Source organism: Pavona decussata, unplaced genomic scaffold, assembly GCF_977016875.1.
Source record: "Pavona decussata unplaced genomic scaffold, jaPavDecu1.1 SCAFFOLD_9, whole genome shotgun sequence".
Classification (NCBI taxonomy): Eukaryota; Metazoa; Cnidaria; class Anthozoa; order Scleractinia; family Agariciidae; genus Pavona; species Pavona decussata.
The window spans coordinates 2,913,165-2,941,055 of record NW_028145432.1 but is presented as its reverse complement, the minus strand read 5'-3'; the positions used below and the strand labels follow the sequence as shown (position 1 = coordinate 2,941,055).

The window sequence follows — 27,891 nt, the reverse complement described above, 5'->3', positions numbered from 1 at the left end:
AAGCAAGTTATATGTAAGTAGATATTAAAGCTTTATGTGACTAAGTAAGTACTATGTAAGTAAGTCAGCATTATGTTTGTAAAAACAATAAAAACAATAAGAAAAAAAAAAAGAAAAAAAAAGTTCTCTATTTTTTACACGTGTTCTGAGCCTTTTGTTCTTAGAGATTTTGCGCTGTTCGGGGTATTCTTGGTGGGTGTTCCGTGATGTTCCGGGATGCTCCGGTGTTCCGGTGTTCCTGAAAATACTACAACAGTTCGATGTTACTTCCACATCCCGAGCGTACAATCATTGAAATGTTTAGAGGCCGACAAACGAAAATAGCAAGAATTCTATATTCTACCAAAAAGAAACCTAGCAAATATACCGAAGTTTATAATATTTCAACGATATCATCCTCCATTTATAGTCTAATTATACTAAGAATTATTCCGATGACGTCACCTCCTAAGGCCGATGTGCCGTCATAATATGAATTTGGAACATGATCACGTGATCGACGTCTTGCAAATTTCGTGAAATAGTGGAAATTTAAGTTAGTAAGAGAGAAAAACGGATACTCTTCTCAGAAAATGAATAGGTTATTTGGACGAGGAAAACCAAAAGAACCGCCACCGAATCTCACGGATGCTATTTCAAACGTAAGCGAAGTTCAGTTGAGTTGTGGTGGATCGCATTCACAACAACTTAGCTTTCCTCAAATTATAGTACCCTTGTCAATTTGTCCGTCCTTTTAATAATCTTAAGCTTATGTATATTACTTGTTCAATAGGTGGACAGTCGAGGTGAGTCTATAGAGAAAAAAATCAGCAAACTCGATAGTGATCTTATGAAGTACAAGGATCAAATGAAGAAAATGAGAGATGGGCCCTCAAAGGTAAGAGCTTACATAGTACAGCTTATATGATGGTTTTATGACAATATTTCTCGCGTTCCATTTCTAGTGCTTGACCTTACCTTTACAACTCACTGACGGCTTCATTAAGACAGATAGCTATTCTAAACCTACAGATAGTCATTTATACCTTCCACCCTGTAGTGCCCATGTTGTTGTTGTTTACGTGCGGAGTCACTGTTGTAATAATTATTACAAGTGTATCAACCCAAATGCAAAGAACGGGTTGAAATTCTCGTCTGCGTGATTAATCATGTCCAGAGCATTCCCTATTTTATTGAAGAACAGTAGCATTACAAAATATAGCGTAAAATCTTAGTAATCAGCGCATCTATGTGTATTGTTTTAATCACAGGCAGCCCAAGCTCAATATCAGAGAACCGTTGAATTATAAGGATTTGTACGGGAATACGAATGGATTTGTGTAAAATAGTAGAAAATAACAGTGTATGGACAAAAAAGTCAACTTACCCTGTTTCTTCTTGTATTCTTTGTCATTTACCAGCTTTTCAAGCCAATTCGAAGCGATTTCGGCGAGTTAGCGTCCATCGGGTTTCCACTGTTTAGTGTAACGAAAGGCCGAACTCTATTTCAGCCATGCCCGAAGCATGAAACGAAATAAATCCGTTGAAATCATCCCTGGTAACCCAAATCCTTCATAGAATCAAAGTAGAGATGAATACCTATCCTTCCAGCGCATTTTCGACTCAATTGAAGCCGTATCACGCTTACTCTAGAAAGATTTTCTTCAAGTCAGCTCGCTTCTGAAATTTCGAAAGACCCGCGGCCAGAACGCCATGGACACATTGAACATTCGAACGGCACGCTGGGTAACAAAAGTTCCCTGGCACTGGGGGAACAGCGGCCGCAGTTGCCCACAGGCAAACAGATTTGTTCACGGGGCCTCCTCGTGTCCTTTTTGTCAAGACCGTCAAGGGACCATTGTTTCCATCGACCAATCAAAATTAAAAGGTCGTGATCTATTCAACCTAAATTTCCGGTACAGTGTCAAATATATGGACAACCTGTTGTCCTTTTTCCCAGAAATTTGGAAATTCCGGGAATTTTCTGTTCCATTGGTCATACCATTTCGCCAGATGCTCGGCCCAAGTTTCTTACGGGATTTAAAAATTTCACTAGAGTTTTCTGAATAAATTTGCGATAGTTTATACTCATTAAGTTTGTGTAATGTGTCAGAACTATTTAGGAGCTAACGTCGTAGGAGCGGCATTTTTATTTCTGCTAGTCTGCCGTTTCTGTAGAAGTTGAACGAGTTGAAATAGTCGTGAGGTAGCATAAATAAAATAAAGTTATATTTTCAGGTGACTTTTTTGTTATAGTTGAGACCTGCAGAGACGACAATGACCACAACAAGAACGTCAGAAAACAGATTTAATTAGCAAAACGCTGGCTCTGCACGTGCGTTATAAACTTTGGTACATTTCTTTGTCGTCCTCTACAAAACGACGACGTGTAATCACCATTCGAGGTTTTATGGAGAACGTGAAACGCTTGATGATTTATTCTCCTTCTCCTTCTGAACTTCAAAGCAGCCCCTGCGACGTTAGCTCCTGGATAGTTCGACCACATTACGCAAACTAAGTGAGTAGAAATTATTGCAAAATTATTCAGAAAACACCGTAAGCCATTTAAATCCCGTAAGAAACTGGGTGCTGGGCCCAGTTGTTCAAAGCCCGATTAAGGTAATTCTGAATTAACAACAACTTTGGTTGGAGTTTAATTAGTTAGTTAGTTAGTTCTCTCCGCGCCATGAGGCGCATAAGGCTGCAACTTTCTTTTTCCAACCAGTCCTGTCTTTTGCTGCAGTCCTGGCTTCAGCCCAGCTGGTCCACCTTTCTTGTCTGCACTCTCTTTCCACTGTCCTCCTCCACGTGATTTTAGGTCGCCCCACTTTCCTCTTTCCCTCGGGTTGCCACCCCATTGCTACCATACAATCATCGTTCCTGTCCTTTCTAAGCACATGGCCAATCCAGTTCCATCTTCTCCTTCGTATTTCGTCACTTATCTTTCTCACGCCTGTTATTTCTGAAATTGTGTCGTTTCTCATGCGTTGCGGCCACCATACTCTCAATATCCGTCTTAGACATGTGAACTGAAATCTATCCAATTTCTTCTCTTCGGCAGCTGTTAATTTCCATGCTTCACATCCATACAATAACACTGGTCGTACCAGAGTCTTAAACAGTTTGATTTTTGTATTCCGACCAATGCTCCGTGTATTCCAGATCTTCTTGAGGTTGTAGAAAGCTCCCTGTGCCTTGCTTAGACGTTTCTTGATGTCTTCCGTGCCACCACCCTCTTTTGTCACAGTCGCGCCCAGATATACAAACTCTTCGACGTCTTCAACTTCCTTTCTTCCAATCATTACTTTGTCTTCTCTTCGTGCATTCATTCTCATCACTTTGCATTTTTGCGCATTCAATTTCAGCCCCACTCTCCCTGCATTATCTACTAGTCGGTTGGTCTTGTCCTGTATTTGTTGGTGTTTTGATGAGAGAAGGACTATATCATCTTGGAGTTTAATTACACAACAATAAAGATTTTTGTCCCGAGTTTTGACGTTGACTTTTCTTTACCACTAGCTTAAAATTAGAGTTTAAAACAATTCTAATGAGCGAGCAGAAAACCTCGGTTAACTTTTAATCATGGATTAATGTGAATCGGCTTTCGAACAACCAGACCTGAGAATCTGGCGAAATGGAATGACCAATGAAACAGAAAATTCGCGGAATTTCCAAAAATTTCCGGGAAACAGACAACAGGTTGTCCATCCATTTTTTCTGTACCGGAAATTTAGGTTGAATAGATCGCACCTTTTAAATTTGGAAAACACGTCCGGTAGTAATTTTGATTGGTCGATGGAAACAATGGTCCCTTGACGGTCTTGACAAAAAGGACACGAGGAGGCCCGGTGAACAAATCTGTTTGCCTGTGGACAACTGGCCGCTGTTCCCCCAGTGCCAGGGAACTTTGGTTACCCAGCGTGCTGTTCGAACGTTCAATGTGTCCATGGCATTCTGGCCGCGGGTCTTTCGAAATTTCAGAAGCGAGCTGACTTGAATAAAATCTTTCAAGAGCAAGCGTGATACGGCTTCAATTGAGTCTAAAATGCGCTGGAAGGATAGGTATTCATCTCCACTTTGTTTCTATGAAGGAATTCGGACACTAGGGGTGTTTCAACGGATTTATACCGTTTCATGCTTCGGGCATGGCTGAAATAGAGTTCGGCCTTTTGTTACACTTAACAGTGGAAACCGGAATGACGCTAACTCGCCGAAATCACTTCGAATCGGCCTGAAAAGCTGGTAAATGACAAGGAATACGAGATGAAACAGGGTAAGTTGACTTTATTGTCAAAACACTGTTATTTTCTACTATTTTACACAAATCCATTCAATATAATTATAATTCAACGGTTCTCTGATATTGAGCTTGGGCTGCCTGTGTTTTAATGGTTCTCATACTTTCAACAAACTTGATGAAAAGGTGATGAAAATTGTCATACAGAATCAGACTATTCATTGATAAAATATGCAATAAAATTCATTACTCAACTCATGTTGGTGTGTTTCCTGGATTTTTCTTCAGAATATGATCAAGCAAAGGGCTCTCAGAGTACTCAAACAAAAACGACAGTGAGTTAATCTTCTCTCATAAAAGTGTGTGTTTTAATAGTATTGTTGAAAGCTAAGTGCGGTTGATGGCCATAATTATATTAATAACAATAACAATGATAACATAGATTTTATCATTATTTAGTTTATACCACACTTGTAGTGAAAAGTGCTTTTCGCGTGCGCTGATTGACTAACTCGAAGGTGATTAGCCAAGTACTATTCACCTTTGAGCAGCCGAAGAGAACGGAAATTATTTCGATAAAAGAGGCGGCTATTACCAAAAATATGAAAATGGCAACAAAGTTTGGTTTAACAACATTAAATGGTAAGTTATTTAATCCATCCAACCTCATATTCTACTTACAGCGGTTACCAATAACATTGCGACCTATCGCCTTCAAAAGACTCCAATAAAGTTGCGTTTTGGTGGATGTCAATCAAAGAAAAGCCATTGAAATTGTCTTGAATTCTGAGAACATTTAAAGGCAACAGAACGAAGAAATTGACAGTTTTATCTGCTGACAGATGGTAAACTTTATGAAAGTTGATTTCCAAGACAGGTTATCCAAAAAATGTGCATTGTTAAGCCAAAGCCATATTTTGTTTTGAAACATTTGAAATCGCTACACCTGACAATTCAATCAGCGATGCGTGCAAGTGAGCAAATTATCACGAGCACTGAAAATCGAAATTTTTAATTCAAAAATACCTTTTATTTGCGCTTGATCTGGTTGGGAATCAATTTAAATAAAGTTTACCTTCTCTTAGCGAGGCAAAATTCTTAGTTTCTTGCAGGGTTAATTACCTTGGAATCTTGTCAGAATTCAACTGAATAATTTCAACGGCTTTTCTTTGATTGATGTTTACCAAAACGCAACTTTATCCGACTCTTTTGAATGCTGTGGGTCGTGTGTTATTGGTAACCGCTGTGAGGTGAAAAATGAAAATCTATGCATTGTTTATGAAACCTGCCAAGCACTACAACTACAATCATGTATATGAATGAAACATCTAATATTTTGCAGCATTGTTTCCTAGCAACCTGGAAACAAGTGCCTCTCAAAGTTTTATTTGTCCGCAACAAAGCGAGACGGAACTTCTGTAATAAGAGATCACTTACCACGCGGCGCGCGAGTTTTTAAAATTTCCAACCATTTGTCGGTGTATTGTCAAAAATATAAGTAATGTTTTGTTATGCTAGTTATTAAGCTTGTGTGGTATAATTTATACTAAAACAATTGTTCTTCTCAGTGTTGGTGAAAGTGATGGATATTCACCGTCCTACACTTTGGTGAATAATTGTTAAATATTATGTCCAGTATTTTAGACAAGTGGAAAACACATCTTTTCCCCCCAGATTTTTAGATGAATTGCACCATAGGGGATACAAGTTTTTTACTTCTGCCACAATTACAATACTAATACAAGGCCAACATGCGAATCATTAGGTGCTGCTACACCCCAGGCTACTGGGCTCCCATTAGGCAGCATCCTTGTGATATCCTAATTGTAAAGACACATTTTTCTTGTCTCAGTTAAGATTAACCCATAATCACATAGCATTTAGCCCCTACACTGTACCTCCTCTACTTCTTCTCATTGCCCCCAGGAAAGATAAATCAATCAGGTTAAACCAACAGTGTATATAAATGACTGTATTTCAAGATTTCAATTTGGCAAAGTAGCTGCTACATGTCCGTCATGCATGAATTTTCAAGACAGAAATTTCATGTTTTTGGAAGGAAAACACCTTAAAGCTGTGAATTGAATGAAGTAGTTCTAAAGTATGCTAAGGTAACAGTTTATAGTAAATAATCTCTCTAAGAAGACGGAAATGGTTTTCTCACCAGAGCTGCAGACCTAATTCTGGGAATCCACCTTACAGAATAATTAATTACAGTTTTTGATTGTGAATTTATTGTACTGAAGTACTTTAATTTTTTTAATTCACCGATCCTTTTGCTTTCTGTGAAATTTTGGAAAAACGTTGTAGAAGCTGGTGACTAGTTACATTGTGTACAATTTTTCTTATAGTAAGGTTATAGTTACATGCGGTATTAATTTATTATTGTGGAGCTAAAATGGACTTCATATCTGTGGTGATTAATGGAAATTTTAAGACCTTTTTCTTGATGTTCTAGCAGATAAGCCACTCCCTGAGTTTGAGCAAACTTCAGGGGTAAAACAAGTGCTGCTTATCTGCAGTTATTTTTTGGTATGTTTATTTGTTCATCTCCAGGCTGAAGTACCTACAAGTCTAGCAGTGGACGGCTGTTTCATCCTTCTTAGGAGTTGTCATCACTGCTCAAGGCATGGTGGATTCCTCAGTGATCCAACATATGTCATACACTGTACATATGGTGGATAAATCTGTAGTTGAGCACAACAGTAGTCTTAGATGACTCTTAGAGTGGCTCCTACAGTGTATATTCCAGCTGGTCAGTTTAACTGCAGGACCTGCCGGATATAGCTGTCAATCAAACATAAAACTTGACAACTTAATTTGTCTCTAAAAGTTTTAATGTATTTTGATTTTCTAATATGAGATAGATGGAAGCCATCAGAAAGAAGTTCAATCTGACCTAAACCGTTGTTAACTAGTAATAATTACTAGTTAGTACTGTAAATCACTTATCTCATTAAGACAGTCACCTTTCGTCAAACAATTTGTGTAGATTAATTTTAGTATGCTGTTCAACTGTTGCATGCTGCTTTCTGTTGGAATTTAACATTCAGTGGTCTTTTCAGGTATCAGACATTCATGCCACATTTACGGGTTAAGATGTTGTTAATTATTCATTTCAGATATGAAAATCAACTAGAAAATCTGCGGCAGCAGTCATTTAACATGGAGCAGACAAATTATGCAACACAAACACTTAAAGATACCAAAACTACAGTGAGTATAATATTTGAACCTGCCACAAGCTAACATCCATGAGCTTTAACATGATTACAGCTGAATTAAGTACAACCCAAATTACATGCACGTTTTTCAACATTGACTGATGCATGGGTGTTTTTGGGTCATCATACAGCCTGTCATATTTTCACATTATGTTGTTTATGTCCACCATAAGTCGTTGTTGAGGTGATAATTATTTGAAGTAAAATTCTGGGTCCTCAATACTTTTTCCTTGAAACATACATGTACGTTATTGAAGCTGTTTATTTGTCACAAACTGTGACTCAAGCATTTGTTTTTTCTTACCACAAGAAAAGGATACAGTAAGGCTTGTAAACTCACATTTAATTGTATTGGTGCATGCATGGTTGAAATAGTTTACCTACCTACCTGCTACCTAGACACAATGTACCTTTGCATGGATGTTGTTTATTGCTATACTCGTTGAACAGTAAGTCAAGTGTTTGGGGAATTTTCAAGGCAACTGATGCAATTTTCACGCTTGTCAACAAAAGCTAGTACCCAGGCTTCTAGCTGAAATATTGGACTGGACTCAGGAAATTGGAGGTTAATTTCAAAGTAAAAGGAGTGGCTTTTCTGCCTCTTTTTACAGTGTTCAAAGAAATTCAGTGAACAAGATGGAGCTAATAGTCACCTCTTGAGCTGGTGGTGTATTATAATTATTGGTTAGTTTACATGAAATACCACTTGCAATCCATGTGGACCTAAGGTTTATAATTATTGGAAAAATTTACAGCATTTCTTTATATCGATTTGTATTAAATGTATTATACAGACTGTAACTTGGTAATGACCATCTTTGAGTTTCACAGATGGTTCCGTGATTGTAAGCACTTTCTTATCCTTCACTGACATGCACGCGTTAGAGTCAGGAGTCAATCCAGAGTTTCAGGGCGTTTGCGCAAATATGTAAAAAAGTCGTCCAGGTTCAAAGTCACCACGGGCGCAATCCCCCTCCCCCTGGTCCAGATAGGGTTTATTTCAACTTTGTGCCCAGTACCATCAAGTAGCTGTTAGGCTGATTTCATGACCTACTCTTGGGCTATCTATAATGATGATGATCTTTCATGGTGATGCGGGGGGAAAGGTTACAAAATATCTGGGATGTAGAGTGGGGCAGAAATGTGACCACTTAATAAGTCTTTGTATATGATTTCTTTCACCTCATTACAAACTGAATAGTTATTTTGTTTTATGTTATTATTATTATTATTATTATTATTATTATTATTATTATTATTATTATTATTACTACTATTATTATGAGAAAATAGAGGTGACTTCAAGAATTTGAAACGTTATTTTAAAAGTAAAGAAGGAACTCACTGTCAACCAGTGCATATTTTCCTATACATTAATTTTTTGTTAAAATGTTTTATTTATCTGGTGTCAGAAAAATGCCGCCAAATTTTGCTTTGACATTCAAACTTAAGATTCAAACTTCTGTGCTTGAAACCCCAAATAAGCAAATTAATAAAAACATCACACAATATTACATTTTCTTCACCCCATGTCTCACCTGACAAGATCAAAGTTCAGTGCATATACAAACTTGCTTAAAAATGGTTTCAGTAAAACAAAAAAATTAAAATACTTTCAAATAATTCTGTTTAATACAATAAAACAAGGAAAACGATATTTATGAATTGAGCCTTGAACATCATTTACATGTATGCAACAACCACAAGATTTTGGTGCTCTGCTGCACTTATTATGTAACAGAATTGTAATGTGCATGAAAATTCAAACACTCATAGTTTTGTTTTTTTTTGTTTTTTTTTTTGAAGCTATGGCCTCGGTTAATAGTGCACGCAGCTCACATTTCTTGTTATGAGAGGGTGTCTGGAATACAATCAGAGTTCTGTTGCTTGCTCTTACTTGTCAGGTTGATGCTATGAAGCTGGGACTTAAAGAAATGAAAAAGGAATACAAGAAAGTCAACATTGATGAAATTGAGGTTCTGTATGTTCACTACATGTTTCCCCTTATCTCAACTAGAACGCCTGCTTGGGATAGTAATGAGGTCCTGATGCATGTGGCAGGCCAAGAATACAGCCCCATCCATATTCACGAAATGTGTTTATCGCCAAAAGTTTATTTCCATGATCAAGAGCATGTACCAGACCAAAGGATCCCAAGCTAGGATCCTGTAAAAAATGTAATGTAATGTAATAATAATGTTGATGTATCGTATTGCCTTTGGCAAGTACATGTACCACACTGTTTTCACTCAAAAGCAGTCAATATTGTTCAATCGAATGTCTTCTCTCTTTGTAATTTTATATCATAACAATGGGAACAGGACCTCCAAGATGACATGGCAGATATGCTTGAAATTGCTAATGAAGTTCAAGACACTTTGGGCAGGTCGTATGGAATGCCAGATGACATAGATGAGGCTGACTTGGATGCAGGTTGGTTAGATAAAAATACAACAGTTCTTAAAAGTAAAATTTTTGCTATTTTTATCCTTCTGTGTTTCTGTGATTTTCAAGCAGTAGGAAGCTCAACAGCGCAGGTAAACAATTTAACAATTAATGCCTAACATTAAGCTTTATCATTGTTAGTTTGCTTCTGAATTAAAATTTTTTTCTCTCTTAATTACATGTGTGTAATGGTAACTCTTCTCGTCAGTTTTGTTTGTTTGAAAGAATTGAATAATTTGTTTGTATGCTTGATTACTGTTTGACTGTTTAACGAAGTTCCTTGATGGTTTTAAGAAAATTTTGCCCTCTGTGTTCTAAAAGCACAATGATTCCTCGAAGATTGAGGATTAATTTTCACTTGTATTTTCAATTGTCACGCAATTAGGGAAACTTGTAAAATGCACTTGAAAATTAATCCTTTATTCTACTTGACCTCATGCGATATATTTACATAAACAATAGCCTCCATTTGGCGCGAAAATATGGTCAGATATTTGTCCGTGGACATTACGGTACCTGTTCCGAGAAGTGAACAGTTTTCCGAGAGCGAAACTCGCCTGGATATTCTTCAGTTTTAGCTGGGGTATATTCGGTTCGGTCACGTGACGCGTTAAGACAATTCGCGCGCGAGAGAAAATATTTGATGGATTATAATTAACAAATATACCATGGCTGCCAAGCCAATCAAATTCTTGGAATTGCATTATACTATGATCCAGTTTTAATAATACCTGTTACGCATTGTGACACTGCCCAAATATAGTCATGATGGACTCAACATACGTCGCCCGCTTACAAAGTTTTTGTGCGTTGGGGAGAAAAATCAAATAGTAGAGCGCTTTCAAAAAGTAACGACCTCGCAAGAACACCAAACTATTAATAACGCTGTTTTATACTGAACACAAAGAAGAGAACCAAGTTTGCTGTTAAGAATTGTAATGGTTAGTGCAAAAACTTTTACTGCTTACCTTTCTGTTTATGAACCGGCAAATTACAGTTTAGCAAAAACGTTTGATATACATGTATTTTTCGCTAGACTTTTGGATTGTCCCGTATTCTAGGGCTCAGAAATTACAAACAGTATATGTATTTCCTTAGATTAGTTCTCGCAACCGTTAAAAAGAGATCTCAACTCGCCTTGAAGAGATGAAGAAAACCACCTGAGAAAGTCCGAGCTCACACTGAATTTTATCTTTCTCGGAGACAAAAAGATAGACGGAGTACAACGCAATTATTCTCAGAAGCATCAGAGCCTCAAACAATTTTTATCTGCGGGAACTGTGTACCTGTTTAGTGAAGCCAATAAAGGACTTTTAAAATTCCTACCTAAAGCAGCTTATGCTCCGAGGGCAATTTATAGAAGTCCGTTAATCGGCGAAGCCATCAAGAAGAAATTGTGCCGTAAAGTGCTATTGGTAACACTAACTTGTGATCCTCGAGTTTTACACCTAATGGCCTACTTCATCTCCCTCTGTTTTGGTAAACGGGGGAATATTCACCAATATTTACCTTCACCTTCGGCGAATAATTGTTAATTAGCTTGGGGGCTCCAAAGATGCGGGCGGAACTTCGCTAAAATTCCTTGTAACGGAGAGTTCTTACATGAGGCCTTTCTAAAAATATGAATGTCCCCTTTTCAAGTGGTTTGCTGATATCAGCTTTCGTTGGAAAATACTTGCGTTTATGGACTTTATAGCAGCGATCTAAACAACGTTGAATACTATTCAAAGTGGCAAGGTAGATGCTCTGTATACCGTATAATTAATTATTATAATCTTGTTATTTGCGCATGAATGGCAGCTTTTTTCTAGTAATAAAGAATGTTAAATCATTATTAATTATTAATAAATTGTTAACGAGTTGTACACAAAATTTGTACAAGGTAAATTTAAGGAGATAAGTTTTTACATGACTTGGGTGTTCTCACTAGTCCGTAATTGTTTAGGTGTAATTTACATGCATGTGTATGTATGGGTCCATTTGGTGTCTCATCAGAATTGGAAGCCCTTGGAGATGACCTTGCCCTTGATGAAGACACCTCTTACTTAGATGAAGTTCCTGCTCCATCAGACACCATACCAGGAGAAAAAGATACAGGAGGAGCAAGAACGCAGGTACATAACAGTTAATAGCTAGGTTACCATTGCACAAATGACTGAGGAAGGGAAAAGAAGATAAAATGAATCACAAGGTACTTGTCGCTAGCAAGTCACAAAAATGCTTTCCTTGAAAAAAAAAATTTGCAAGTCCCAGAACTTTACGAAAGACACAAACGTTAGTCCAAATAGGCTGGAAAAAGCCATGTGATCTTGATAAAAATGTGTAAGGGCCCTGGGATGGTAGTTAAAACAATTTCAATTTTGTTTTGCATGAACTCTAAATTTAAAAAAATGTGCATTTCATATACGAACAACACCAGTTTTATCTTAAAAGAATTGACTTAGAAATACATTTGACCAAAAAAAAAAAAAAATGCGAAAGACATCACTTAAAATCATTTTAAGATTTAAAAATGGCTAAAAAACGATTACGTTTGGATGCCAGCTTCACGTCATAATCAAGTCAAAAGTGTGTATAATTATGTTGAAAAATACAAAAACAGTAAGGACAATAGGTCATCAAAAAACTGTAACATGAGAAAAAGTCTCAAGTTAAACAAAATGTTTAGCACGTATCGAGTCCACCAGGACAATTAAATAAGGGAGTCTTAATGAAAAGCATTTCAAAAACTAAACAATTAAATTTACTCTGCCACTTTCTCAACTTTCTTTCAAAGGATTGTTACTACCGTGAGCCTTAAAGAAATGTCTACTTGTTACCGAATAGTTGTGCTCACCAATGCATTAATGAAGATGTCAGGCTCCGCTGTGTATCCAACATAATCTGCATAGCACAGATCACATGAAAAAGGTAGACAACGCACTGCGGATTCACAATTGACGGCTTGATTGCTCTGAGTTTGAGATCTTGTAATTTCTTGCTCACGAAAACTGGCTGTAATAAAGGGCCAATCTTATGACTAAGATCACGAAATTGCCTCCGAACCACATTAGCAGCCTTCTGATCTTTAAGAGGGTCTGTCCTTAAGAACCTCATATTTTTCGTTAGTCGGCAATAGACTGCAAGCAGTCCCTTTCTGGATAGTTGACAGGTCGTGCGAAATAGCCGAGCACGAAAAAACTGGAGCAAACGAGCAGAGGGGGGCTTGGGTTCTGTTCTCGTTTATTTCTCCTCGCTCCAGTCCCGCTGCGCTGTGAGCGCACTCTCTTGACTAACCTGAAAGGGACTGCTTGCAGTCTAGTCAGTAACAGCAGCTAACTTGACTAATAGGACCTGGGACACTAAGTTGAAGAGCGGGTAGGGGTGGATGCCTTTGGGGATGGGCTCCAGTATAACCGAGTACAAATGATTGGAGTCCAGGGGTACCCATAAGTCGCCTGTAGCAAGCGAAATTCCTTGTTGTATTTAAGGACTAAGGACCTGGTAGACAATTTCATAATTTTGACGGTATAGGCTGGGTAGTTCTGTATATTCTTTAGCGAATTTAACTTAGTTCAATTTTCTTTTAATTTAACTTGTAATTGTCACCCACTGCAACAGCGTGATTGGCTCTAGCTTAGGTTTCATTGGGCCGTAAGAAACAATTGCGTTAGTATTTCCTTCGTCGGAAATTGTATTTTCATCCTCGCGTGGGTATAATATTGTCAACAAAGTCAACAATTCGAAGAACTTTCGCACCCTTAGGCAGTTGGGCTGGGCGAAAGACCACTTCCGACGCTCTGGATTTAATTACGGCGTTGGAGAGTGTCCGGGGAAGAAGGTGAATAAATTGGGTGCGTTGTACAAATGGTTAGCCATTCTTCATGTGTTTGAGCCTCGTCATGCTGCTGTTATTGGAAAGGGTCTAGGATGCCTTCAAGTGGAATTTTTAAATCCTGGAGGACAATATGGCGTAGGTCTTTCACTGTAGCTGGTTGCCGTTCCAGTCCCATTGAGTCAGCGCCCGTGGCCACGGCAATTGTGGCTCTCTTTCCCTTAATTTGGTTTTGCAGGGCCACCTTCCTTCTTTAATTAGCCAATCGTTTCTCTTCCAATCACAAGATTGCCAGTTCGTTTTGTTGATTTCTGCATCTTCTGTTTCTAGCGGTTCTTCGTTGGCGTCCAATGCTGGTTTGCTCGGCGAATACTGGCAACTCCCCACTGGTGTTCACTCAGTTGTTCGCTGTTTACACTTTGGGATTCGCTTCGAGGTTTCACCCCCTTTCAACGGGGTAAAAGGCATGTGGCTACATTTGCTTAGTGCGCAGTTTATATAACTTGCGGCTGTCCTTGCGGTAAGCTATGCCCTTCCTTCCACCAGGTTGCAGTTACCATCTTCCAACGTGGGCCGTCCATTCAGAGGGTCTAGATTTATATTAATCTGGATTAATATCCACAGTTTTGACATTCGACTAACGTGGCCATATTTCCATCGAACATGTCATACAACGAATGTTAGCAAAAAACCGGAAAATGAGGTAACTATCACTTTGAAATTACCACACGAAGCAAAGTTGAACATTTCTTACTAATTTGATCGTAATAGAAACCAGAGTCCACAGGCTCTTTGGCTAGCGGTTGGTCGCCAGGAGAGACTCTGGACCGCAGAGTTACCGAGAGTTACCCTTGAGTTACCCCGGATCAGGAGGAAGGGGTCAACTTCGGCTTTTCGCAATCGGATTGCTTGTCCGGATGATGCGGGCCATCATTACGTCACTTCCTGTAAAACCCGGGAAGTTTGAATGATTGATAAACTATAACCACGCCAAATTTTTTTTTCTTGGATGATCAGTCATATAATTCTACGCCAGGCCATCAAAGAGTCATAGCTATGTATTAACCTATTACCATAATATATATATTTAGGCTAGCCTAAAAGCGGAGCTCCACAATTATTACATCATTGCATTCTATTATGCGCGGTTGAGCATTTCTGTGTGAAACCCATGCACTACAAATATTATTATTATTATTATTATTATTATTATTATTATTATTATTATTATGAATGACATTTATTATATGGCTGCAATAGTACGCGCGCTCTGATTGGCTGCTGAGCGGGCAAGATTTTCTTGTAATGACCGGGCATTATGGAAATTTTTCTCGGCGCGACGGCTCTTTTGAGTTGTGAGTAGAAGCTACTAGCGCGTGGGCGAAAACAACCAAAAAATATCGACAAAGTACAGCTATATTTTCAATAACTGAAACAAAAACTAGCATACAGAAACTTCTTTAGTATGAGCGACGAAGAGAGCCATAGCGAGAGCTAGTTTTATTATTAAAGGACGAAGAACAGGCCAAAAGTGAGCAAAACAACATGAGCAAAGTTATCACTCACGAAGACGACAATTTCGGTAACAGTCAAGAGGAATTACAAAAGTTTGTTCAAGAACGGAAAAGTGAAAACACTGTGAAAAAAAAACGTCAAGTGATATGAAGTGTTTTTACCGTTTTCTTGGTGAGATAAACAAGACAAATGTTCAGATTTTGGACTTACCACCGAAAGAACTTGACCACCTCCTGGGAAAGTTCTTTAAAGACGTAAGGAAAACCAATGGCGAGGAATACGAGCCAAGTTCTTTGACGGGAGTGCAGAGAAGTATCCAGAGATTTCTGTCTGATTCCGTTATGTTATTGGGAGCGACGACGAAGATATTCATAGCCGCGAGTGTCACTGAAATCACTGCAAGTTCTCCCACGTGTTAAAAATTCAATCACAAACTGGGCCCATCTTTGCTATAGCTTCTAAAATTTTTAAGGGTCAAACACTTGTAAACACAGGTCAGTGTGTTTTTTTGGAATTTAAGTGGTAAAATTAGCCCTAGATCTTGACATAATAAAGACAAAAATTGTCTCATTGTCAACGAAACTGTGTCTTGTGGTTTCGATCGCATCGCCAGGTTCGTTTCGGTTCAGTGAACATGACCTCGAATGACCTCTTTCGCGCGCAAGCGGATGTGGAAAATTACTTCCGGTGTTTTTTTAGTGTATCTTTTTTAAGAATAGCGCTAAAAAGGCCATATAATAAATAACTTATTAACCTCGTCCGTTCGGTCATTACAGGGAAATCTCAGACCTCGACCTTGATGTATCAACCTCGCTATCGCTCGGTCAATACAGCAAGGCCTCAGTCTGAGATTTCCCTGAAATGACCTTACTCTCGGTTAATAAGTGGTATATAATTTTTTTTATAATTTCATTTAAGTCGGTTTAACGTACCACCTGTCCGAGCCTGCTCAATCAATACTATAGGAAATAGTATGGAAAACTGACGTGATCCAGTTCAGAAAAAGCTCTTCGGGCCCTGTTCGACAACTTTCTTCATGATAGTCAGTTTACCTTTAGTTAATTAATGAAAAATTATAAATAATTGAAATTATGAATAGTTGAGGTATCGCAGGATATGCCATCCAACAGGGTAAATTTACTCGCAATTTCTTCTGCTGCTAGTTCAGTTTCGGAGGTGGTACAAAGTAAGCTTACTGAAACCGAATTGTGCAACCTAGTTGAATGCAGTTTCCGTTTTGTTCCAGTTATCAAGAGTGAAACATTTCTAAGGATTTTTTATGTTGAAATAATGCGTTAAAATGCTTTAAAGTAAATAAATTTACCAAAGTTAATGCATTTCTACACACTCCTCATTTTCCATACTCCGCATATTCCACACTCTGCACTCCGCATTCCTCGTTTTCCACCCAACCGCAAACAATGTGCTGGACGGCGCACTGTCGCGCAGCAATCAATCTATGATTGACAGCTTATTGTTGGCGTAATGCCATTGGACAAGAAAGGAGGTGTGCGAGGAGGTGTAACAAAAAGGCCTGGTCACTGAGCGATGGGAAATGTCCTAATGTGGCACAAAAGTTTTGTGATGACTTTTTTTGTTTGATGAGCTCGCCAAATTACAGTGCTGTGGGTATTGGAGTGGAGGCTTATCTTCAACAGTCCAGCGTTTTGGAGTTTTGAATACTACCAAGGTAAACAAATTTACCAATGGGAGAGATTTGTTACCTGACTAAGGGCTATTAGCATACCTCAGTGACCGACTATCGCGTAACGCGCAATCTGATTGGCTACACAGGTGCCGTCTATCGATCGATAGACGGCAGTTTGTCAGAGCGCGCGCGATTTAGCATGCATCATTGTACAAATATATCAAAATTTATGAAATATAAAGATTTTTTTGCTTCATAGATCGATCCCTGAGGTATACTAAAACAATTAGACGGCTCGCTCTCGGTTTCTATCGCCTTTGATAGTTGGCTCGGGGCTTCGCCCCTCGCTAACTATCAGCCGATAGAAACCTCGAGCTCGCCGTCTAATTGTTAATTAGGCTCGAAGTGTCAAGTTGCTCGCAAACTGTTTTACCGAAGGCGAATTTACCGTTTTTTATCAAGTCTGTTGATAAACTAAACATTCCTTTCTGCTCCCTACCCACCCAGTACCATAGTTTCTTTAGCAATTAACCATTATCCATATGTCGGGTAATGTTTCGTAACTTTCTTGCGTGGAATAGGCTAGAGAAACAAAATACTGAAATATTTCCGCACAAACCAAAAAACGATAATTAAATGTACGTACACACTGGTATACACTCGTTTCTTTTTATAAGCCTTTAGCTTAGGCTGAATATTCTTATTTTCTGCAGATGTTAGGCTGAAAATGTTCCTGTGAATATTCGCAGATTTTAGTCTATGACCAGATGAGATTTCCGTTTTAAGGAAATGCTTACCTTACAACAATTTTTGAAATAATGAAAAGCTTGTAAATTTGTAACAATCCTTTAATTTCCATCAGCTAGCGAATCCTTTTTGCTTCACTTGTTTGTTTACTACTTATTTAACTTTTATTTTAGTCAATTTGTAAACACCAAAATAATTTATTTGTATTAGTTTAGTATAGACATACCTACCCGCCTCGACTAGCTTCAGCTATTTGCGGGTAGGTATATAACCAGCTTGTAACAGTCTGCTTCAATAAAGTGTTCTTGTTGATGTTTTAGAATGTATTTGGGTATCAACTGGGCCATTCCGTTTAATATTCGCGCACCGCCCCCCCCCCCCCCCCCATTGAAGTCTTTTGTGTCTAACCCGGTCAGAAATAACTTTTGAAGACCCCCCTGACACATTCCCCTGAGGAAGAAATAATGGTTCAAAGATACCGACGTAAGTGCCCCCTCAGAAATTACTCTTTAAGACCCCCTCCCTCCCTCTCAGATTTTCCAGTTCCTCTATGGGGTAGGGGGAGAGGGAAGTTTGCAGATGGCCCGTTATTACTAGTGTTTTGGTACCTGTTGAAAGATCAAACTGTCATTAGCATCAAACATTTGGCTAGTGCAGGTTTTTATGTTTTTATTGGCTAGTTTTGCCGTTTAGAGAAGGAAAGAGTTTTATACAGTTACTGCTTAGTTAAAAACATAAAATTGTATTGTATTTTCTTATTTTCGTATTTGATAATTGTATTGTATTTTCTTTTTTTATTATTCAGTATTGTATGGTGTAATGAAATTTATTTGCTGTAATTCAGTAAAGCGCGATTGGACATCGCTGGAAATCTCGCTATATAAAACAGTATTACTATTATTATTTACAAATTTCAACACAAAATTATATCTCAGCCTCAGGTTTATTTTTAAAACGTTCTTAAATTTTCGCAAATCTCAGCCTCAGCACTCATGAAATAGATTGTAAAAAGAAAAAGAGTGTATTTGCACCACTATCACACTTGCCCTCTTCCTCAAATGGCAAGAAGGCAATATTATTATTATTATTATTATTATTATTATTATTATTATTATTATTATTATTATTATTATTATTATAATTATAATAATAATATATAATCACTCAGGTTTTAATAGAATCAAACTGTATCTAGTAGATTTTCTTCTTCCTCTTCTTCTTCTTCTTCTTCTTCTTCTTCTTCTTCTTATTATTATTATTATTATTAATATTGAGACATGCAAAAATTAACGATAAAAACCGACGTTTCGGTGTCTTCATGACGCCATCGTCATTATTGTTATTATTATTATTATTATTATTATTATTATTATTATTATTATTATTATTATTATTATTATCATTATCATAATTCACAGCAATACTTACACTAAAAAGTGAAAAGTGATCATTGCAGTGAATTTTCCAATCTTATGCAATCGGAAATTAGAAGCCTGAAAAAAATTTCAGGCTTGAACGGGATTCGAACCCGTGACCTCCGCGTTACCGGTGCGATGCTCTACCAACTGAGCTATGAAGCCTGTTCATTTCATCTGACTCTTCCATAATGGCTCTATTCTCCTATACACCTTCTCAAAGCTAGCTTGAATTTAAATCGGTGAAACTCTTAAGGGTAACTTTAATTCTCTGCAAATAATAAGCTTTCGTAGAAAGTAAGGCGATGTGAAGACATAATTTATGAACTTGTTGACATCAAACTTCTTTGAGATCACGCGTTTTTTGTGCTTTTCATCAAGAATCTTATTCCTAATTTAAATATCCAGGTGGACTCGATACGTGCAACTTGTTTTGTTTAAGGTTGTATGCTTCTTTTTTCTGCTTAGCTAGTACTAAGCTATACTTCATTGCAAGAACACAATAAATTAACTACACATGTCATCTACGGGTCAGAGTGCGCACCTCAAGCTGTGAGTCGTGGTGATCATCTTGCGTAATAACCGTCACGGCGCAAATTTAAGAGTTTGTATGGAAATATTTACGATCGGGTTTAGGAGGTAAAAATTCCGAAAATTTCTCAATAAAAATTACATACCTTGTTTATACGGTGTACTTTTTGTTGTTTCTCTGTCTCCTTTTGCTGATTTGAGGTCATTTTAGCGAGTTATCGTTTCCTGGGTTTCACACTCCTAAGAGAAGGGCAAGGCATCACAGTCCGTTTCGGGGCGCCCCTTCCACATTCACCACGACACACGACCGTTGAAAACACAATTTTTGTTTTGAACCCCGGGTGCCCTCGGGTCGTGGTGAATGTGCACACAGGCATTTACACTATTGCGATCTGAGATTATTGGAACTAAACTGCCGCTTGGCGTCGGCTACAGGGCCTGGATTGCGTTGCTATTTATCTCAAATGAAACTGGGACATTTGTGCTGGGATTCTGCGTTAGATTTGTGGCTGCTCGATCATTTTGAGGTGGGATTTTTCGCTTCTCGGAAGGGGCGCCCCGAAACGGACTGTGATGCCTTGCCCTTCTCTTAGGAGTGTGAAACCCAGGAAACGATAACTCGCTAAAATGACCTCAAATCAGCAAAAGGAGACAGAGAAACAACAAAGAGTACACCGTATAAACAAGGTATGTAATTTTTATTGAGAAATTTTCGGAATTTTTACCTCCTAAACCCGATCGTAAATATTCCCATACAAACTCTTAAATTTGCGCCGTGACGGTTATTACGCAAGATGATCACCACAACTTACAGCTGGAGCTTGGGCCGCCCGTGGAGTGCGGTGCCTTTATTCTCAACATTCTTAATATCTTGTATTCTTTCTTTCAGGATGGGGTACAGGTAGATGAATTTGGTCTTCCAGTCCTTGCAAGAAATTAAACATTGCACTTAGATTTGTTATTTAGTTCTGTCCGACGTCTTTTTCTTAACCTCTGTCTTTATTTCTTTAAGAGTCAGTATAACAATATTAATAAGTTGCAAATCTTGTCTTCATGCGAATATTCATTATGCCAGAAAGTTGTGATGTAAGGGCTACGATAGACTTCAGCCAGAAAGCTTCGTGTACTCCCTCGTTGGGTGTTCCCAGTCATGCAAAATCGAAGGGGTACTGCTTGTACCTTTTTCTGTCTCCATCGTGGTACCTTTGTTATAGTAGAAATCTGAAAGGGTTTAACACTACTCTGTAATATTTGGAGTCGGTAAGGTGAGGTTCAACTGTGAATGTTATTGTAATATGATGCATTGATTTGCTCGCTGGTGAGAATACGGAAATCTTCCTTGAAAGTAGGACAGGCGAGTTGAAAGCTTGGGACAAAAAATTTCCATAACGGTGGGTTGGATGACGAGTGAAACAAGATAGGTCCTGTAATTCTTAAGATGGAAGTCATCATTTAGGTCATCACAGGGTGTGTAATCACATCCAATCATAGCAGCATCACTCTAAAGGAGTCAAAGACTGACCTACAAACCGAAAACGTTGATTTTCTCAACATTATGTTAAGGCCAAGGTTTTTAATTCGCGCTTCAGTTGCGTCGAGTGTAATTCAAACCCAAGAAAAAATGTAAAACATCTCTGTAAATCAGCCCAATAACCACACAAACAGCAGGTGATACACATTACTTTAAGAGCTTCAAGGTAGAATAGAGATTGGATTCTTATCTGCAACTTGAATTCGAAATGCCATCTATAAGTTAAGCAGTAAAACCTAGTTTACATGTTTGACGCAAATGCAAACGCAAGTGGAAGTGCAAGTACGTGTGAACATCGAAAACAAAGATGCAAGCGTAAGGAAAAGGAAAAAAGTTCTTTTTCTTGCGCTTTCATTACGTGAAATGCACGAACGCAAGCGCAAGCAATAAGAGCGTGACGAATCATGATGGGAGAAAACTTTGTCCCACTCCCTCCTGGCAATCGAGAAGGCGGCCAGCGGTGGAGCCGACAAGCTAGCCAAAGCCGTAAGAATGTTTCCGGCGCTCTATGACTACGAAATAGCAAGTTGCGCCAATACAAAACATGCGGACAAGAAACATAGCAGTTTAAACTTCAACCTCGTCCATTTACCGTTGGACGCGGGTTCTGAGGTGCGAGAGTCTTGTGTTCTGTTATGTTTGCATTTGCGTTACCCGTGAACTTCGCCCGCACTTGCACTTGCGCTGGCACTTGCATTCACGTGTGGCTTAGGTGAACCAGACCAGAAAAAAATTGTTTTGAATACAAAAGAGGGAGACAGCTTTAGTTTACAGAGATTCCAGATTCAAAAGATTGAAGTCCTTTCTTCTAGTTTTTACATGGAAATGTAATTTATAGGCTTGACAAATAAATGTGCATTTTACAGTGAGTTTTGGTTGACTGTGAAAGGGAGCAGATGCACGTGTATAAAAGTGAATCTCGGACAAACTAAGAAAATTCCTAGTAGAGGGGTATGGGGGCTTCTGGCTCCAAGGATATTATCACAACGTTTGCTAATTATTATTTCCGATAATTAATCAGAGAATAATCGGAATTTTCTGGCTCACAGAAAAAAATCCTGGTTAAATCCATCACCGTTAATTCCAGTTAAGTCTTATTCAAACCTCAAATCCCCATCAATTCCTGATTAATTTTGGTTAAACTCCCTAGAAATTCTGGCCTCGGCCAAGATTTGTCCATGACTTCTAAGTTATTTGACGACGTTTGACCAAGACTTGACTGAAATTTCCGATAATTAATCAGAGAATAATCCGAATTTTCTAGCTCACAGAAGGAAAGAAACTGAAGCGTTCTAACGTTTTGCGTGCCTGTTTTGCACCCAGAAAAAGTCATCCGTGTATGCCTATTGTCCTTCTTTGTCCCTCAGATCTTCTGCCTTGTTAACTCCGTCAATGAACTGTATTGTCATATCATTCAATCCATTGTGTCCGTCACTCCTGAGATGCCTATACAACAGATCACCTTGTTCTCGCTGAACCCGATCTTAATTTCTTTGGCGCCTCATTCTAGATTTGTGATTATTAAATCTTGTTATAGGTGCACAGATGAATTTTACGATGTCTTTAATACACAGATACGAAACGCGTACAAATCGGTATAACTTTCGTTGCGTTGAATGGACGTTCGATGTACGGTATATGATACGGTATACGGTTTCAAAAACTACAAAATAAAAGGAAACTAAAACTGTAAACACGGTGTAACTACAGAACGACAATAACTGATGACTAAGACAACTTACTTCTGTGTTTGTCCGGTGATAAAAACGCTGTCTTGCTCCGATGAAGCCGATTCTGTTCTAAAAAGCTAGACTTGAGCACTTAAAGACCGGGTTTTAGGTGAGATTTAAGATGCGTTGGCGCCGTTAATAATTGCCAAATGTCACATTTGTTTAGTCGGATCACAGGTCACGTTTCATTTCACTAAGATGTCAATGTCACGTATAATTCCAAAGAAAAGCCCCTCTTCTCCCTTGCATAGTATCTCCTGACCTTACTTTCTTGTGATGAACCGTAACTGGAGTATTGTTAATGACTAGCATATTCCTTCAGCTTCGAAAGTCTCAAAGGCGCTCAATTTCTGTAGCCACCTTTTTGAAAATCAGCTCAAATAGCTCAATGGTATAAGTCAAGTAAGTCCAATGAGCTTGAACAAATGAAAATATGGTGCATATGTTATAACCCTGCTTGTCTAAATCACATTTTGTTTTGTCAAGCAATGTAACTGATGTTAACAGACGGCCTTGAAGCCAGAACTTGGCCTGTCTTTTCAGAAAATGTATCTAAGAAACCTGTTAGCCTTTGTTTTATGGCACTCATTAAGGACATGATTTCTAGCCCAAAAATACAACACTTGAAAGCACCGTTTCTTGTTCATTTGATTGCTACAGATCATTCTGAAGTGATTTATGATGCAAAGCAGAATATCAATCCTTTCTGGGAAATTCGAGCCTATACCCCAGAGGGTGGCTACAGAAATTGACGTTTTAGTTAACTTTTCTTAAGATATTTATTTTTTTTGCCTATTTTTGTACTGAAATCGCGCAACGATGTTAAAGCTGATGGTATATTATTTTTTAAAGCCTGATTACATCTTTAACTGGCGTCTTGGTTTTAACATAAAAATGATGAATACTTGACTGCAAACAATTTTGTGTTCAGGGTCGTGCGTGTAAATTTCGGATTTAGGCACTTAGGCTGCTCTGGCCAAAACGCCAGAATATTAAGCCGTCATAAAGGTCTCGTTTAGGAATGCACACGAAAAGTCACTGTATTTTTTATTTGTCTGTGTTTTAAAATGGTCTCTTTTAGGAGTCCAAAAAAAATGAATAAATGAAAAAAATAAATAAATGAAACGAAACAGCTCACAATATATTGCACAAAGAACAAACACTGCAGAAGGAAGCCCCTTTGCGGCTATACAGAGCTGGCTTAAGGGGGTTACGGACGACACGCTTATAGTGGCTAGCAGTTGACAATAATGTAAAGATAAGAAAGGAATGGCAGTTGTATTATGGGTGAAATGTATAAGACGCCGTAAAATCTTTCTTAACCTTTTAGGAATTTATAAGCAGTGGGAATTTGTCTCAGTGCTCTTCTCAGGCTAATGGGCATGGTGTTTATTCTGACTTTGATCTGTCATCATTTGTGCTCAAAAACTACCAAATGGAAAGGGCAGGAGTTCTACGCTGACGCTATGGCTGAATTACCCAGAAATCTTTTCGGGTGTGAACGAGGCAACGTGAGATACACAAGACTGGCTCTGATAAAATGGCTGAAGTATAGCCCTCGGAAAGCGTTGAGAGGAAAACTTCCAGTCAGATACTAAGGTCTGACCTTGAGGTTTGCTGTAAATGTAGGCTTTTCATTTTTGAAAAGATTATTTGGATTAAAAATTGATGATAAATGAGTGTAATTTTTGGTGCTGTTATTTGGCCGAAAAATTGGCACTTTGGGCTTTGTTGCTTAACGAACGGTGATATGCAGCGGAAATCGGGAGGCGTAGTCGGTTTGCTGGGTTTGATGATGGAAATATACATCAGCTGGTGCCATTCACACATTATCATGACGTTGTAGCTTAAGTTAAACAAGAAGAAATTCATAGAAGCAACAACGGTGTTTTCGACGCATATATACGTTTTTGGTATGCTAAGCCCGTTAAAACGCATGCGACCCTTTATTTCGATGGATACTGCGATTCGCCGAGTTTATTACTTTCTTATATTACCACATTTTGATTACTGCAGTCCGGTTTGGGACTGTCAGAGTGGCTATTTGAGCGAAAAGCTACAAACATTACAAAATCGTGCAACCAAAAGTTGCTACTAATTCGCCCTTAAGTTTGACACGAGAAATCTCGCACTAGAGGCTTGAATAAATTGGGGACCCTTTTCAAGTTCAACCATTTCCATCCTAGCCATCTGCACACAAAAATGATTGATTCCAGTTTCTGGGCACAAGTTTTGTTATTTTTAAATAAAACAAACCATTATGTTAATGTGCCAACCAATAAAAATATGTTTTTTTCTCTATTTCAACAACTCACTACAAATAGGCTATAGTGCCCCTTTATTAAAAAGAACACAGTCACGGAGATTTTGCTGTATATTGGCTTGAACATCTTAAACATTTTACAAGAAACCTGCTGTTTTAAGTGAAATCACTCTTGTTAGAGCACGGCGATTAAAAAATGAAATGATTTTTCCGCGGAATATTAAACTATAATCAGTTTTTAGCAGCTGCTCAAATTCTTGCACCAAACGCTTGAATAAATTGGCGACCCTTTTCAAGTTGCAATCCATTCCATCCTAGCAATCTCTACACAAAAATGATTCATTCCAGTTTCTGGGAACAAGTTGTCTTATTCTTAAATTCTTATTCTTGAAAAACCTTTATTTTAATGTGCCAACCAATAAAAATATGTTTTTTCTCTATTTTAACGACTCACTACAAATAAGCTATAGTGCCCCTATATTAAAGGGAACACGGTCACGAAGATTTTGCTGTATATTGGCTTAAGGAGCTTAAACGTTTAACAAGAAACCTGCTGTTTTCAGTGAAATCACTCTTGTTAGCTCAAACTTTTGACCAAAAACCTGCTCTTTAACGTTAAATCACTCTTGTTAGAGCACTTCGATTAAAATATGAAATGATTTGTCCGCGGAATATTAATTTATAATCAGTTTTAAGGAGATGCTCAAAATCTGGAACTACACACTTAAAAAAGTTGGCGCCCTTTTCAAGTTGCAATCCATTTCCATCCTAGCCATCTGCACCCCAAAAATGATTGTTCCCAGTTTCTGGGCACTAGTTGTGTTATTTTTAAATAAAACAAACCATTATTTTAATGTGCCGACCAATAAAAATATGTTTTTTTATTTATTCAACGTCTCACTACAAATACGCTATAGTGCCCTTATATTAAAGGAAACACAGTCACGGAGATTTTGCTGTATAAACTAAAACAGCTCAAACATTTCACCCAAAACCTGCTCTTTACCGTGAAACCGCTCTTCTTAGAGCACTTCGATTAAAATATGAAATGATTTCTCCGCGGAATGTTAATAAAAATAAGTTTTTAGCAAATGCTCAAAATCTCGCACTACACGCTCAAAACAATTCGCGCCCGTTTCAAGTTGCAATCCATTTCCATCCTAGCCCTCTGCACCCAAAAATGATTGATCCCAGTTTCTGGGCACTAGTTGTCTTATTCTTAAATAAAACAAACCATTATTTTAATGTGCCAACAAATACGAATATGTTTTTTTTTATTTAACGTCTCACTACAAAGACGCTATAATACCCTTATATCAAAGAGAACACAGTCACGAAGATTTTCCTGTATATTGGCTAAAACAGCTCAAACATTTGACCAAACACCTGCTCTTTAGCGTGACATGTTTCTTGTTACAGCACTTCGATTAAAAAATGAAATGATTTCTCCGCGGAATTTTAATTTATAATCAGTTTTTAGCAGTTGCTCAAAATCTCGCACTATACACTTGAAAAAGTTTGCGCCCTTTTCAAGGTGCAATCCATTTTCATCCTAGCCATCTGCACCCAAAAATGATTGATCCCAGCTTCTGGGCACGACTTGTCTTATTCTTCTATAAAACAAACCGGTATTTTAATGTACCAACCAATAAAAATAGGTTTTCTCTTTATTCAACGTCTCACTACAGATACGCTATAGTGCCCCTATATTAAGGGGGACACGGTCACAGAGATTTTGCTGTATCTTGGCTAAAACAGCTCACACATTTGACCAAAAACCTCCTCTTTAACGTGAAATCACTCTTGTTAAAGCACTTTGATTAAAATATGAAATGATTTGTCCGCGGAATATTAATTTATAATCAGTTTTTTGGAGATGCTCAAAATCTAGCACTACACACTTGAAAAAGTTGGCTCCCTTCTCAACTTTTAATCCATTTTTAGCCTAGCCATGTGCACCCAAAAATTGTTGTTCCACGTTTCTGGGCACTAAATGTGTTATTCGTAAATAAAACAAACCATAATTTTAATTAGCAAACCAATAAAATTATGTTTTTTTTAATTTATTTAACGTCTAACTACAAGTACGTTATAGTGCCCTTTTATTAAAGGGAACACAGTCACGGAGATTTTGCTGTATATTTGCTAAACCAGCTCAAACATTACACAAAAAATCTGCACTTTTACGTGAAATCACTCCATTTAGAGCACTTCGATTAAAATATGAAATGATTTCTCCGCGGAATATTAATTTATAATCAGTTTTTAGCATATGCTCAAAATCTTGCACTACACGCCCAAAAAAATTCGCGCCCTTTTCAAGTTGCAGTCCATTTCCATCCTAGCCATCTGCACCCCAAAAATGATTGATCCCAGTTTCTGGGCACTTGTTGTGTTATTTTTAAATAAAACGAACCATTATTTTAATGCGCCAACCAATAAAAATATGTTTTTTCTTCATTCAACATCTCACTACAAATACGCTATAGTACCCCAATACTAGGGGAAACACGGTCACCGATATTTTGCTGTATATTGGCTAAAACAAATTAACCATTTGACCAAAAACCAGCTCTTTAACGTGCAATCACTCTTGTTAGAGCACTTCAATTAAAATATGAAATAATTTCTCCGCAGAATATTAAGTTATAATCAGTTTTTAGAAGATGCTCAAAATCTGGCACTACACACTTGAAAAAGTTGGCGCCCTTTTCAAGTTGTAATTTATTTCCATCCTAGCCATCTGCACCAAAAAATTATTGATCCCAGTTTCTGGCCACTAGTTGTGTTATTCTTAAATAAAACAAATCAT

At 38.0% G+C, this 27,891-nt stretch overlaps 1 protein-coding gene across 1 annotated transcript; it reads left to right on the top strand.

Annotated features, from left to right (window-relative positions):
• The first annotated feature begins 481 nt into the window (after positions 1-481).
• Positions 482-21,956, top strand: LOC146488562 (charged multivesicular body protein 5-like). The gene is made up of 8 exons (XM_085118339.1): positions 482-641; positions 773-877; positions 4,505-4,551; positions 7,339-7,432; positions 9,345-9,416; positions 9,762-9,873; positions 11,881-11,999; positions 20,445-21,956. Exons 1-8 carry the CDS (start codon positions 573-575, stop codon positions 20,493-20,495), a joined length of 669 nt encoding a protein of 222 aa, XP_084974465.1. The 5' UTR covers positions 482-572; the 3' UTR covers positions 20,496-21,956.
• The last annotated feature ends 5,935 nt before the right edge of the window (positions 21,957-27,891 follow it).

Excerpts from the sequence above, each read along its gene's own strand:
- LOC146488562 (XM_085118339.1), top strand. The coding sequence starts at position 573 with ATGAATAGGTTATTTGGACGAGGAAAACCAAAAGAACCGCCACCGAAT. Across the intron at positions 642-772 it reads TCACGGATGCTATTTCAAAC|GTGGACAGTCGAGGTGAGTC; the intron begins GTAAGCGAAGTT and ends CTTGTTCAATAG. Across the intron at positions 9,417-9,761 it reads TCAACATTGATGAAATTGAG|GACCTCCAAGATGACATGGC; the intron begins GTTCTGTATGTT and ends CAATGGGAACAG.